The sequence below is a fragment of the Talpa occidentalis genome, unplaced genomic scaffold (genome assembly GCF_014898055.3).
Source record: "Talpa occidentalis isolate TD23 unplaced genomic scaffold, MPIMG_talOcc4v2.1 talOcc4.2, whole genome shotgun sequence".
Taxonomy (NCBI): Eukaryota; Metazoa; Chordata; class Mammalia; order Eulipotyphla; family Talpidae; genus Talpa; species Talpa occidentalis.
Window position 1 is genome coordinate 118,005,726 of NW_023602073.1, and position 14,255 is coordinate 118,019,980.

At 40.7% G+C, this 14,255-nt stretch overlaps 1 protein-coding gene across 1 annotated transcript in view; it reads right to left on the minus strand.

Annotated features, from left to right (window-relative positions):
• The window catches only part of FAM184A (family with sequence similarity 184 member A), a 122,715-nt gene extending 108,918 nt beyond the window's left edge, over positions 1–13,797 (minus strand). The window contains exon 1 of the mRNA XM_037520313.2: positions 13,565–13,797. Coding sequence (XP_037376210.1) covers positions 13,565–13,732 — 168 coding nt within the window. The 5' untranslated portion in view covers positions 13,733–13,797. The remainder of the gene's footprint in view (positions 1–13,564) is intronic.
• Between the last annotated feature and the right edge of the window lie 458 nt (positions 13,798–14,255).

The following is a 14,255-nucleotide window of genomic DNA, read 5'->3' on the forward strand; positions in this document are numbered from 1 at the left end:
TATTTGAGTTCCTACTATGTGACAGACATCTATTGGTCTCCATCACAAAGTCTTGACAGGTTATCTTCAAAATGTTTCTCAAATCTGCCCCTGTATCTCAACTGCTACAAGCCTAATCTTGGCCCTCATAATTTCTCACCAGAATATATTCACAAGAGCCTCTTACTAGTTTCCTTGACTCCATCTACCCCTGTTAAGGTGACCTATTTAAGACAAAGACTCAGCATATACACAAGAGTGGCAGGACAAGGAGAATGTCCTCTCAACAAATGAATGACCCCAATATATTTGTATGCAAGTAAACTTAAGCTGGATAGTCTTGATAGTTTTAGCGAAACAGAAAGCGGCTTTGGCTTATCTATCCCATGTGTATGCTAAAACCAAAGAGGGCACAACTGTGGATAATTCAGAGACAGCAACATGATATACTGCAGCAATAATAAGTAATTATATAAAAGTGGGTTAAATGGTATTGTAGAGCATCATTAAGTCTATGCATTAGTTTCACTTGCCATGGTAACAGTTGATGACACAGTGGCTTAAAGCAACCCAAATTTATTAAGCTTACAATTCTGGTGGTCAGAAGTCTAAAAATAGCATCACTAGGCTAAAATCTAGAGGTTCTTGAGGAAACTCTGTTTTCTGGACTTTTCTAACTTCTAGAGGCCCCTTGCATTGCTTTCCATCTTGAAAGTCATTTCCACCTTGGAAGTCAGCAAAGGTGGGTCAAGTCATTCTCATATCCTATCACTCTGACAATGATTCTGCTTCTCACTTTCACTCAAAAAGGATTCTTGTAATTACAGTAGCCCCATCCAAATAATCAAGAATAATCTCCCCACCTCAAGATATTTAGCTTAATCACAATGGTGAATGTGGTAATAGATAGAGATTCAAGGGATTAGAATGCAGATATCTTATAGGGAGAGAAGAGGCATTATTCTACCATCATCCAGTCCCATAATTTTCTCCATCAACACTCCACAATCCAAAAGTTAAAACAGAGAAAACCAACAATAAAAGTGACCTAGGATTAAAGTTTAAAGACATGCAGGGTCGCTGAAGAGGGCAAAATAAAGCAATAGACTTGGCTTCAGTTCAAATTGTTTCTAGGCCAGCTGACTTTGCCAACTCCTTTATGACCACAGAGTACTCTTATCCAGGCTCCTTATTCACCAGTTTTTCTGATTATCATAGGGTATTAGTATAAGAATATGTGGACAAGGGCCTCCCTGGTGGTGCAAGGGGTTAAGAAGCAACCTATGAAGCTATCCACAGCCACTGCAGCATGAGTTTGATCCCCGGCCAGGGAGCTACCCACATGGTGCAGCAGACCTCTCCTGTCTCTCCTGCTGCTCCCCTCAGCAGTGTATTTCAGTCAATCTGCCTGTTCTGTTCCCTACTTTGTCTCTGGTGAATCCTCTCACCCCACCCCCACACCTCTGGCCTGTACCCCAATTCTTGTATGCATAAATAAATCTTAAAAAAAAAAGAATGGGCCTCCCTGGTGGCGCAAGGGGTTAAGCACAATACTATGAAGCAATCCACAGCCTCTGCAGCACAAGTTCAATCCCCAGCTGGCCAGGGAGCAACCTACATGGCGATGCAGACCTTTCCTGTCTCTCCTACTGCTCCCCTCAGCAGTGTATTTCAGTCTGCCTGTGTTCTGTTCCCCACTCTGTCTCTGGTGGATCCTCTCACCCCCCTGCATCTCTGCTCTGTACCCCAGCTCTTATATGCATAAATAAATCTTTTAAAAAAAAAAGAATGTGTGGACAATGTAAACATATTCAACTAACAACATTGGAAGTACACATTCTTTTAGGTCACTTAAGGAAGGTGTATGTCAGCATAGAAATCATAAGACTAATTTATATGCCAAAGACATTCCATGATTGAATAGATTCTTTTAAAGTTTTATTGCATAAAATTAATGCAAAAACATCCAATCAAATGCACTGTAGCCTCAGAGAGTATAAAATTTCTAGTTATCTTTAGGTATCTAAAAGAAAAAAGGCTTTTAAGAAAACCACCTCCCACACTGACAGTTTATGCTGGGAAGGAAGTAACTGCAAACATATTTTAGGCAAATGATGACTATAAAAAAAAGACTTTATTTTAATTAAATTAACATTATGTTTTACAGTTTTCCCTTCATACCCTAGAATAATATACATTTTATTCTTTTTTTCTAACATAGGCAATGTGGTAGATTCAAGTTCAGTTTATGAAGATTCCAATGAACACACAAGGAAAGAATCTGAGTGTAACTTAATCCCATGCTTATGATTGCAGGGTGGCTGCCAGGTGACTGGCAACTCACACAAAAGATGAGTATTCCCACCCCCACTATCCTTTCCACCCTCTCATCTGAGGGTGCTTAGGGAGATAATAGAAGTGAAAGTCACAGTCATGTGAGGGTGTTTAGGGTGGTAATAAGAGTCATAGACACACAAGCCCATGACAACAGCTAACAAACCAGAGCAGGAACTAAGTAAACAGCAGAGGCAACCATCTGCCTCCATTTTTAGATACAGTAATTTCTCAATATTTGTGGGTTCTCTATTTTCCAAATTTGCCTACTTGCTAAAATTTATACATGCTCTTTTTTTTAAACAAGATTTATTTATTATGCATACAAGAGCTGGGGTACAGGCAAGAGGTGCAGAGGGTTAGAGGATTCACTAGAGACAGATTGGGGAACAAAACAGGCGGACTGACTGAAATACACTGCTGAGGGGAGCAGAGAGCAAGACAGGAGAGGTCTGCTGCGCCATGTGGGTTGCTCCCTGGCCATCTGGGAATCGAACTTGCGCTACAGAGGCTCGGATTGCTTTATGTGTGGTGCTTAACCCCTTGCGCCACCATGGAGGCCCTATATGTGCTCTTTTAACAATGTGTTCGATATACTTCATTCAGGCATGGGTTATAGTGTGTTGATCATGAGCTCATTACTCAATAATATGTACAAAGTTCGTAGTCTTTAAACAGAAATGCACCTAAAACAAGATTATTTATTGAACAACTGATGAAAACATGACCAGAGGATGTCAGCTGTAACTATTTCCTCTAGAACATAATTGATAGAACATACCTACCTCAAATAATGAGAATCAACTCTATTTTATTTGCTGCTCATCTCTACTTTTGATAGCTGTGGTCCCTAATAGTGTTGTCCTATCGCCATCAGAGGAAAGAATATATACAAAAACATATATATCAGTGACTATTCCAGGAGAGAATGAACCAAGGGGCAGGGACCTGGAGAGTGGGTACAAACTGCCATTAACTGACCTCTCCTCCTGCACAAACCACCTCAGTTTTTGCAGTAATTCTGAAATAGGTATTGTTACTTTCATTTCTACAGATGAAGAACTGAGGGCCTGGTACGTTAGTAAATGGTGTCAGTGAAATTCAAACTGGACCTGTCTAACCCAGAACCACACCTCTAGCCCAGATGGTGGGCACTGTGGCTCTGAGATTGTGCTCTTTGGTCTGCCCATGAAAAACCTCAATCTAATATAGACCCATGCACTCCTGGCTTTCAGAAGACTGAAATTTCCCTTTACTTATGGAAAAATATGTCAGAGATTTGGAAACATAGTATTTCAACATTACTCTTTCAAATTATTCTTAAAAACCTTAAACTAGGTACTAGTAGAGTTTCTTTAAGAAAATCAGACACATAAATTTTACCCAAACCAAAAAACAAATAAAGTTGCCAATAACTAAAATTTGTCAGATTAACCTACTACTATATAAACTGTTCACTATACTTTATTCTAGTTACATTTTCTCAAAAGTCTATTGGAATAAATAAAAATATACAATTTAAAAATGTAATAGTAAATTAATAATATAAAGTAGCCAATAGTGCCTATCAAATATGTTTCATAAACTAGGCATTCAATATAAGTTTAACATATGGACCTTTACACTCACCTTAATCAAATTTAAGTAAATCTTCTTTTGCTATTTTGAGTAGGCTATTACTTTGAACACACACAATCACACAAACATATGATTGCCCTCCAAATGAGATGTACTTTCTTTATATAGTGTTTCACTAGGGAAAACATGAAGAGCAATAAATGTAATACTACTTAGTATTTTTGCTCTGAAATGTTTTCTGAAAGAAATGAGATTCTGCTAAGACTGACCAAGAAGGAAAGCTGAAAAATGTAAATACCCGTGAACAGACATTCCGCAAAATAAACATAATGTTTCAAATCAGAAAGTCTAATGTCTAAAATTTTTGCATACTCAAAATAGCATTTAATTTTATTAGAAAAAGAGCAAGGCAAACAAGGATGCAAAAATTTATTCAGAAATAAAAATTCAGCATTTGCCACAGGATTAGTTATAGTTTTGATTTAATCTCCCATACATACACTGAAGTTCATAACAAAGATCTGGAGGTGATAAAGCATTCCATGTAATTCAAGACTGGTGTAGATTAAATATAAGTATCCTACACCCACACCTCAAAAATACTGAGGATTTGGTTCTAGACCACTACAACAGTAAAGCAAATACTGGTAAAGTGGGTCACATGAATTTTTTTGGTTCCAAGTGCATTTAATTACATTTCTACTATACTGTATATTATTAAGGATGTAGTACTACTATTTCTTTTTTTAAAAAGTATATACCTTAATTAAAAGTATTTCATTGCTTAAAAAAATGGAAAATATTATCTGAGTCTTCAGGAAGACTTTTTATTTTTTTTAAAAAGGCTATTAACTTTTTTTTTTAAGATTTATTTATTTATACAAGCACTGGGGTACAGGCCAGAGGTGCGGGGTGGTGGGGGGGCGGTGAGAGAATTCACCAGAGACAGATCAGAGAGCAGAACAGGCAGAAGGACCAAAGTACACTGCTAAGGAGAGCGGGCAAGACAGGAGAGGTCTGCCTTGCCACATGGGAATCTCCCCGGCCGGACGGGAATCAAACCAACACTGCTGAGGCTGTAGACAGTTTCACAGCGCTGCGCTCAACCCACTGTGCCTCCAGGGAAGCCCAAGACTTTATTTTTAGCAGAGGGTTTTGCCTCCATGTTAATGACTGCAGACTAATTAGGATGGTGACCGTTGAAAGTTGGGGTTGAAGTAATTTTTTTTAAATGACAATAATGAAGGGTGGTAAATCGATTGACTCTTCTTTTCACAAAAGATTTCTCAGCTGTTTGATAGCATTTTACTCACATTGAGCTTCTTCCAAAACTAGAGTCAATCCTCTTAAAGCCTGCCACTACTTTATAAACTATGTAATATTCTAAATCCTCTAATTTTATGTAGTCTTCTAAATCCTGTTGCCATTTCCACAATGTTCACAACCTCTTCACTAGGAGCAGATTCTATCTCAAGAAACCAATTTCTTTGCTAATCCACAAGAAGCAACTCCTTATCTGTTCAAGTTTGATCACGAGATTGCAATACTTCAGTCATATCTTCAGACTCCACTTTTCATTCAAGTTCTTTTGCTATTTCTACCACATCTGCATTTACTTCCTCACTGAAGTCTTGAATGCCTCAAAGTCATCCATGAGGGCTGGAATCAACTGCTTTCAAGCTCCTATGAACAGTGATATTTTGATCTCTTTTCAAGAATCATGAATGTTCTTAACGATATTTTGAATGTGAATCCTTTCCAGAAAGTTTTCAACTGACTGCCCCATCAGTGAAATCACTATCTATGCCAGATATAGCCTTAAAAATTGAGTCTAAACAACTCCATGATCCATAGGCTACAAAATGAGGTTGTGTTAGCAGGCATGAAAACCACATTTATCTCCTCCTACATTTCCAACAGAGGTTTTTGGTGATCTGGTGCATTGTCAATAAGCAATTATATTTTGAAGGAAATCTTTTTTTCTGAACAGAAGGTCTCAATAACAGACTTCAAATACTCAGTAAAGCACATGCTATCATTCAGGCTTTGTTGTTCCATTTATAAAGCACAGGCAGAGTAGATTTATCATCCCTCTCAAGAGCCCCAGGATTTTCAGAATGGTAAATGAGCATGAAAGCCACCAGCTGCATTAGCCCCTAACAAGAGAGACAGTCTGTCCTTTGAAGCCAGGTGTTCACTCATCCTCTCCACTTGTGGAAGTTCTAGATGGTATCTTTTTCCAAGAGAAGTCTGTTTAGTCTACATTGAAAATCTGTTGTGTGTCATCACCTTCATCAGTGATCTCAGCTAGAGCTTCTGAATAACTTGCTGTAGCTTCCACAGCAGTGTTTGCTGCTTCATCTTGCACTTTGATGTCATAGAGATGGTTTCTTTCTTTAGAGCTCATGCAACAACCTCTGCTAATGTCAAACTTTCTGCTGCAGGTTCCTCACTTGTCTAGGTCTTCATGGATTTGAAGAGAGGTAAACCCTTGCTCTAGGTAAGGCTTTGGCTTAAGGGAATGTTGTAGCTGGTTTGTACTATTTGACCAATGCAACTTTCTCCATGTCAGCAATAAGTCTGTTTCAGTTTCTTCTCATTCACAGATCATCACAACAAATACAGTAATGATTAAAAAAAAAAGTTTGAAATATTGTGAAAAGTACCAGAATGTGATACAGGCATAAAATGAGTACATGGTGATGGAAAAAATGCTGCTGATATACTTGTTGGATAAAGGATTGCCACAAACATTTAAACTGAAGGTTTGAACATTATGCTATTTATTCCCACCCCTCCTCAGGTGTTTATTTCCAAAGACTAAGGAACACCAATTCTGACAAGTTTAACTAGTGTCCTTTTCACTCAAAAGTGGCCTGTAGGATTTAAACTTTCTGTGGTAAAAAACCAAGTATGGCATTAAAAGTTTCTATTATTGGGCCTCTCTGATGGCACAAGGGGTTAAGACACAACCTATGAAGCTGTCTGCAGTGCGAATAGATCCCCAGCAAGGGAGCAGCAGACCCTTGGTGCAGCAGACCTCCCTTGACTCACCCATTGCTACCTTCAGCAGTGTATTTCAGTCAATCTGCCTGTTCTGCTCCCCACTCTGTCTCTGGCAAATCCTCCCACACCCCCCCCCCCACACCTCTGGCCAGTTCTTGTATGCATAAATAAATATTTTTTAAAAAGTTTCTATTATTCACATATTTCTATCACACAGCATAAAATTCAAATTTATTTAAATGTGCACAGAAAACTTAAATCTTGTAAGATAAATTTAAAGGTCAGAATACCTACATTCTATCAACCCTCCCCTAGCCCTTTACTTCCTATTGTCATTCAAAAACTAACTGCCTTTATAGGTTACTCTTCATTCATCTCAAATTTAAGTGATAAAAAATTTTCAGAAATATTTATAATTTCTAGAAATACAATCTTAAGAATTAAATTTATTAATTTACTTAAAATGACCAGATCACTTCAAGCACACTTCAATGAACACTTGTATTCTTATCACTTTTTAAGAAGTTGTCAATTACACAGGCGAATTTGTGGTGGGAATTTCACAGGGACTACACCTGGGAGGAGAAAGCATACATTTGCCCAAAAATGAAGAATGATGTAAAATATATATAAAATAAAATAATTTTTTAATTAAAAAAAAGAAGTTGTCCATTAGAAAAGATGACAAAGGATTTTCAAAAGCAAACAAGGGTGGGAGGAGGGAGGAGAGAGGAAAGACAGAGGTGCAGGCAAAGAAAAAAGTTGAGAAGAAAGAGAAAGAGATGGAGGAAACTGGAAAGCTTCCAAACTGCTTTTAGGAATTTCAGCAACAATCCAGTTAAGCAAAGAAAGAACATTTAAAATAAATGCATGGTAGTAACATTGACATCAAGTATGACAGTCTCTAAATCAACATAATTAAATTTTTTTAAAGACTGAAATGACTAAAGCTGTTAATAAAAACAGAAAAATATTAGGACATTTTTCTGAGGCTACAAAATAACAGCTCGGTTACAAACTTGCCAAAGCTACAGTTACAAACTGTACAACCTATATATCCAGGGTATGGGTAAGGCACAAAAGTCTCTGGTTCAGATGGTCCGTTACCAACAATCTGTGACCTCATGCAAACCAATGAGTTATTAGAAAGAAGGCAGACAGAGGAAAAACCAAATCTGCTGGTACAGTTGCCCCTCTCTTAGGCAAATTCAGAGGCCTGAGTGCAAGTTCAGATTCGTTAATGATCAACTACAAAATCTTCAAATGCCTTTGGGTCCTCAATTTCCATACCCATAAAATGAGGGAGATCAGAAATTGAGGTTTGCTCTAGCTCTGAACCTTTGAACTCTAAAGGCAGTCCATTTATAAGACTTTGTCAATAGCTGTCATGCTTTTGTTCACACATGTAAAATAAAAGAATTTAATTCCAACCACTCAACTATGACTAAGATTACATAAAAGCTACTGTATAACAGAATGGCAAAATTGCACTTTAATGAAGGAGAAGAAGAAAAAGAGGCTTTTGGCATGTGCTAAACTAAAACAACCCCAATCATAACCCAAACAGATTATTATGAAACAGTTCTAGGTAATTCAAACAAGACAACCAGTGAAAACTCAGTTTTATTTAAGGTAGAGAAACCAGGATTGTTTGAAAATATCTGGTATTATAGGCCTGATTTGGTATTGTATAAACCTAGGTAGATCAGAGCAGTTTTCAGCCGGGATAGAAGACAGTTATTAAAAGAGGAGGAAGAAGGGGCCTCCCTGGTGGCACAAGAGGTTAAGATGCAACTTATGAAGATATCCGCAGCCACTGCAGCATGAGTTCGATTCCCGGCCAGCCAGGGAGCTACCCACATGGTGCAGCAGACCTCTCCTGACTTGCCCGCTGCTCCCCTCAGCAGTGTATTTCAGTCAGTCTGCCTGTTCTGCTCCCCACTCTGTCTCTGTCTCTGTTCCCCACTCTGTCCTCTCACCTCCCACACCTCTGGCCTGTACCCCAGCTCTCGTATGCATAAATAAATCTTTTAAAAAATAAATAAAAATAAAAATAAAAAAGAAGAGGAAGGCTTGTTGCTAAGCACAGAAAACCTAGAGAAACTATTCCTGCTCTTTAGAACCTCATATTTTACCTTATAGCAGTTATGTCTGTAATTGGTGGCTAAGTTCTATCAAAAGTACAATCATGTAAAGAGGCATTGAATGAGCAGCTAACAGGATATTACTTTCTATTGAGAATCCAAGACAATCAACATTCCAGAGCATGGGGCGGGGGAGATGCAGATGCTGGAGCAGGTTTTCTTGGGGAGAGCTAAGGAACAGTGCATAGCCATGAAGGGGAAGGTGGAAGTGGTTGCTTACACGTTCTGCATCTAACACATAGGGAGAAGGGCATTGATCAGACCACTTAAAGAGCTTGGGTATGTGCCTTAATGTTCAAATATATGTTCAAAGGACATCTAACTCATCTATGGAAAATCTAGATAAGCAACTGGATGAAGAGGACTGTGAGAGCAAAAGAGTGGGCTGAATGCAGACCACCCCCAGAGCTTATCTAGACAAAGAATGAGTGATTCCTATGGGAAAGAGGTAGAGCAAGCTGTGGTGCAGTTACCTGAAACCATGCAAGAGGGTGACCTGGAACTTTGACAGACCTCAGCAAAATGAACACAAAAGGTCCTGCCCGTTCCAAGAGGCTGAGGTATTCTCAGTGTCAGGTATTTGAGGTGAGAAACATTGAGCAACTGATGTGGGAGGTGGAGAAACCACAAGTGAAAGACAACTTATTTTTTTAAATAGGCAAAGGATGATATTTAAACATCTGTTAAACCTACAACAGTACTGAAGCCAGATCACCATGTAAGAATCAAGTAAAAGTCTGCTGCTGCTCCTTCCTCTCATCCTTTCTTCCCTGTCCCACTGGAGAGGGGTCAGAAACCAGGACAGGAGAGAAAAAGGCATAGACAAGCCTGATCAGAATAAAAAATCAATGAAGCCCCCCGGCCCATATGTACTAGGCATCTGGGAATGGGGAAGAAGCTTCATTATAATTCAGCTTTGGTTGGGAGCTCTTTTTTGGTACTGGACATTTTAAAAATCATACTGAGACTTCCAAATTTGCTACTGCAGAAAGAATGTATTTTTTATGAGCAACAAGAAAAGTCAAGTTATCCATGAGCAGAGAATGAGCCAGTATCACACAGTAGATTGAAAGGGACAGGGAGAGGCAAAAATAACACTGTTTTATGTGCACAAAAGTCCAGCTTTTCAACCTAAGGAACTAAAGAGTCAACACAGTTGAGAGTACACAAAAGTGATCTTATGAAACATAACTCAACCCATCCAGCTTCTTTCCCTATCCTGAGATGGCTTAGTCACTAACAGTTCAGGAGATCTGTCAGCACATGACTCAAGAATCTCATAGGAATTCTTAAAATTTGACATGAGCAAGCTAAATATAATAGACTCACTTTAAAAGGTGGAGACCATGTCTTGCTCCCTCTTGTACCTCTAATACTTAGCCAAGTGCCCCTTACATAAAAGGTGCTTAAAGAACTGCTGCTCTATGAGATGGTTGCTACGCTAGGTTCTTAGGAAACAGAATCTGAACAAGTATGTCTTGAGCTAACACTGTTTATTTTGTTAAAATACATTTTAACTCTTAATATCTGCGAAATTACAAATTACTTTCACCTTTATTCTTTTGAAGCCAATCAAATGGCCAAAAAATGCTTACTGCATTTCAATACTGCACTACAACAATGTAGAATATGAAAATTTTTAACTTTGATATTCAAATAGGGAAAAATGACAGTATGCTTTTTAAAGAGCTTAGCAGAAAATTCTCAAAAAAATGCAATATTACATAATGCCATTAAGTGCATTATGTATTTGCTAATTACTTTGTTTGGCATACAATATCTATTTTCAATGACAGCTTGAATTAAAAGTATACTACCTTAAAGATTTATAGTATCATTATTCCTCTTTTAAAGATAAGGAAACTGAGACTCAGTATTTAATGACTTGCTCAAGGTCACACTAGCAGTAAGTGTTTTAACTTAAAACTGTGTCAGATTCCCAAATCACACTAACTACAGTGCTGAAGAGTTGGATTCTATTGACTCATGGCCCCCCTCTCCCCACCACACACAAAATCCTACTTTAATCGTTACTTTTATGTCTAATTTTGAAACGTAAGTTATTGTCAAGTTCCAACCATACTTCTATTAACATACCTCTACTGATGTAAATAAACTATTCATGAGTGACAATTCCATACAGCAGATACAAGGAAAGTTTCTAATTGCCAACATATCGCTCATGATGTCCTCCTCATGGTATATTATCTACAAAAGTATATGTGACTGCAAAATTTGACAGCTTCCGGAATGGATCATAAGGGAAGAAGATCTTATTATATGTTTCAGAAACCGAAGGGTGTTGGCTGCAACAGATTCCTATTATCAGAGTGTTTCATTCTTGGGTCTTATTTTACTAATAAAGGCAAGAGGCAGGGGTGGGTGAATCCCGACATATTTCAGTTTAAGTCAGTTTTTCTCAGTGTGGGATGATACCGCATTGCTCACCCTAGGAACATTTAGTATTGCGCAGAGAAGGTTTATAGTCACAAGTCACAACTGGGTTGGGGCGGAGGGGGGGGGGAAGAGGAAGGGAGAGGTGTATGCTATTGCAACCTGCTAGGTACCCCCAGGGATGCTGCTAAAATCTTATAGTGCATAGGACAGCTCCCTTCCTACCCCCGGCCTTGTCTAATAGGAATTATCTAGTTCAAATTGCCGGTTGTGCTGAGGTTGAGAAAACCTAGTATAAGGGATTAAATGTCTTAGCAGAGAGTGGTGTAAGTGTTTAGAGATTGTAACTATAAACACTAAGTCAAAGCATCCAAGTAACTGAGTAAAGACTAGTTGTGGGGCAGCTTCCTGCCTCACTGGAGGTGGGAAGTGCAAAGAAATAAAGTGATAGCAACTTCTACTCAATACTCCTACTTTTAACAGTTGCTCTGCATTTCTTTTTTGATAATAACCAGGAAATTGAAAAATCATAAAAAAGAAAAGTAGCTTACTGAAGAGATGAGAAACAACTTTTATTCAACGGTCCCCAGTTCCATCGCCAAGTGTTTCTATTACAGCAGGACTCTAGAGGCTTACAATCCAAAATGAGAACAATGGGTGCTGTGGTGGCACCATAACAGAAAATCAGCATAAATAAATATTCATGTGTTTCATTGTGGACATCAGTATTCTGAAGACCAAACACTATTTCAGAAGCCTGGCTTTTAGCTCCCAGATGTACAAATGCTCTGATGGTATACTATTGTGATTCCTTCTTATTCCTTCGTCTGATTTTGAGGACCTTCTCTCACAAGAACAGTAAAAACTCAACATGTAACAACAGAGCTGACATAAAAACAAAAAGCAAAACTTCACAAAATGTTGCCTTGCTTTGCATGCTTGAGTTTTAAGGTTTTGTACTTGCACCTTTTTCTTTGCTCTTTCATCTGATCCGTGGTCCTTTCATGTTATTTTTCTTTACCAACAGTCACATTTCCTCCCCCAAATTTTTAACCTTTTTTTCATCCCCTTTTTACTTCCATTTCTTTTCTCCTACCCTTCCAACTCTGATTTACTTCACACTCTCAAGAGTGCTAACTAGCAAGGGAATTACATAATGATAATTTGGAAGCTGACATACTTTAGAGGTTATCTAAAAGTAAACCCTCAGGAGGCACACCTCTCATCCACTTACTAACACTTCAAACAGGTGGTTAGACGATTCAGCTTAAATACATTAAGGTGGATCACTTCTATTAACTTTCAGAAACCACAAATCACTTCTTCTCATTTAATGTGTATTACCAGATAGTTTAGATATAAATAGAGCACTACAAGCGATCTGAATTGCTCTTGCTTCAGACACCAACTCCTCATCATCAATATTTACTGAATTAGATAATACCTTAGCCATACAAGTACTCTCCAAAACTACAGCTAGCCAAATGTGCAGACTTTTTTTGCTCTTTAAAAATTATCTTTTGATAGTCTGAAACATTTAACTAAATGCAGGAACATGATTCATCTAGTAAGCTTTGTTTTGACATTCTGTCAAGGTAAGGGATGATTTAAAGTCCCCAGAATGGCACACATGGTATGTTTGGTCCTTCCCACATCGCTCAGGTTCATACTCCCCCTAACTCTGTAACTGATAAAAGATATTTATTATTTCCGAAGATTCCAGGTCACGTTGGGTAAAGACAGCACTGTACTTCAGAGACTGCTGTAGTGTAATGCCTCGTGGAGCCTCAGCAGATGCATGAAAGCAAAACTAGAGGGATTTGTTACTGTGGAATAAAGAAAGTAGGCACTAATTTGCACCGCGCTGACTAGCCCTTAAAGGCCAACCGGGTGTAAGCTCTATAACCCCAGTTCGTGCAGTTGAGCTGCCTCGTTTAAATGAATGCCGCCAGCGTTCTACAGAAGTTTGAACGGTTCTTGGAGGTAAGTCTCCGGCTGTTGCTTCCCCCGAAGAGCCCCCCTTCAATCCGCCCCGCGCGCAGAGCCAGCAGCCTTCTGGGCTGGGCAGGTGAGTCCCGCGCGGCCCACACCTGGGTCGCCCCGTGCCAGCCCCGCCGGCGCGCCCTTACCTTGGTAAGCTGGGCGATCTTCTTGCTCATTTTCAGGTGTAGGTCCTGGCTGTAGTCCATGCTGTGCCCCGCCTGCTGCGCCGCGGCCGGCGAGGGCGCAAATTTGGCTGCCCCGGCCGCAGAGCCGCCGTAATAGTGCTGCTGCCAGCTCATGCCCGGGGTCGCCATCTTCCCGACAGACCCCGGCCGGGGCAACTGTCCCCGCTCTCGGGGGGCGGGCCGCGGAGCGACGGCGTCTGGGAAGCAAGAGCCGGACAGGCGCCCGCAGACCCGACACCCGGCGCCCGCCCGCCGCAAGCACCCTCCCGCCCGAGACCCCCGGGTCACCCGGGTCCAGGGACGGGGCAGCCCCGCCGACCCGAGGCCGCGAGCGGCGAGGCGCGGACCAGACGCCGGGGGTCCGGCGGCGGTTGCCCCGGGGGGCTCGCCGGCGCCTGCGCTCAGATCGCGCCCGGCAGGTGCGTCGCGGGCCGCGTGGCCCCGCAGCTCCCGCTCCCACCTGACACCGGGGTCCGGCGAGGCGGCCGCCGCCGCCGGGGCTGCGGAGACAGGAGGAGACGGGGCGGGCTGCTGCGGGGGGAGGCGGGGACAGGAGGAGGACGCGGGAGCCGCGGGGCCGCGGTTACCAGGGCGCGCGGCGCGCGGCCGGGGGAGCGCGCGGGGATGGCGACGTCATTTCCCCGCAGCCAGG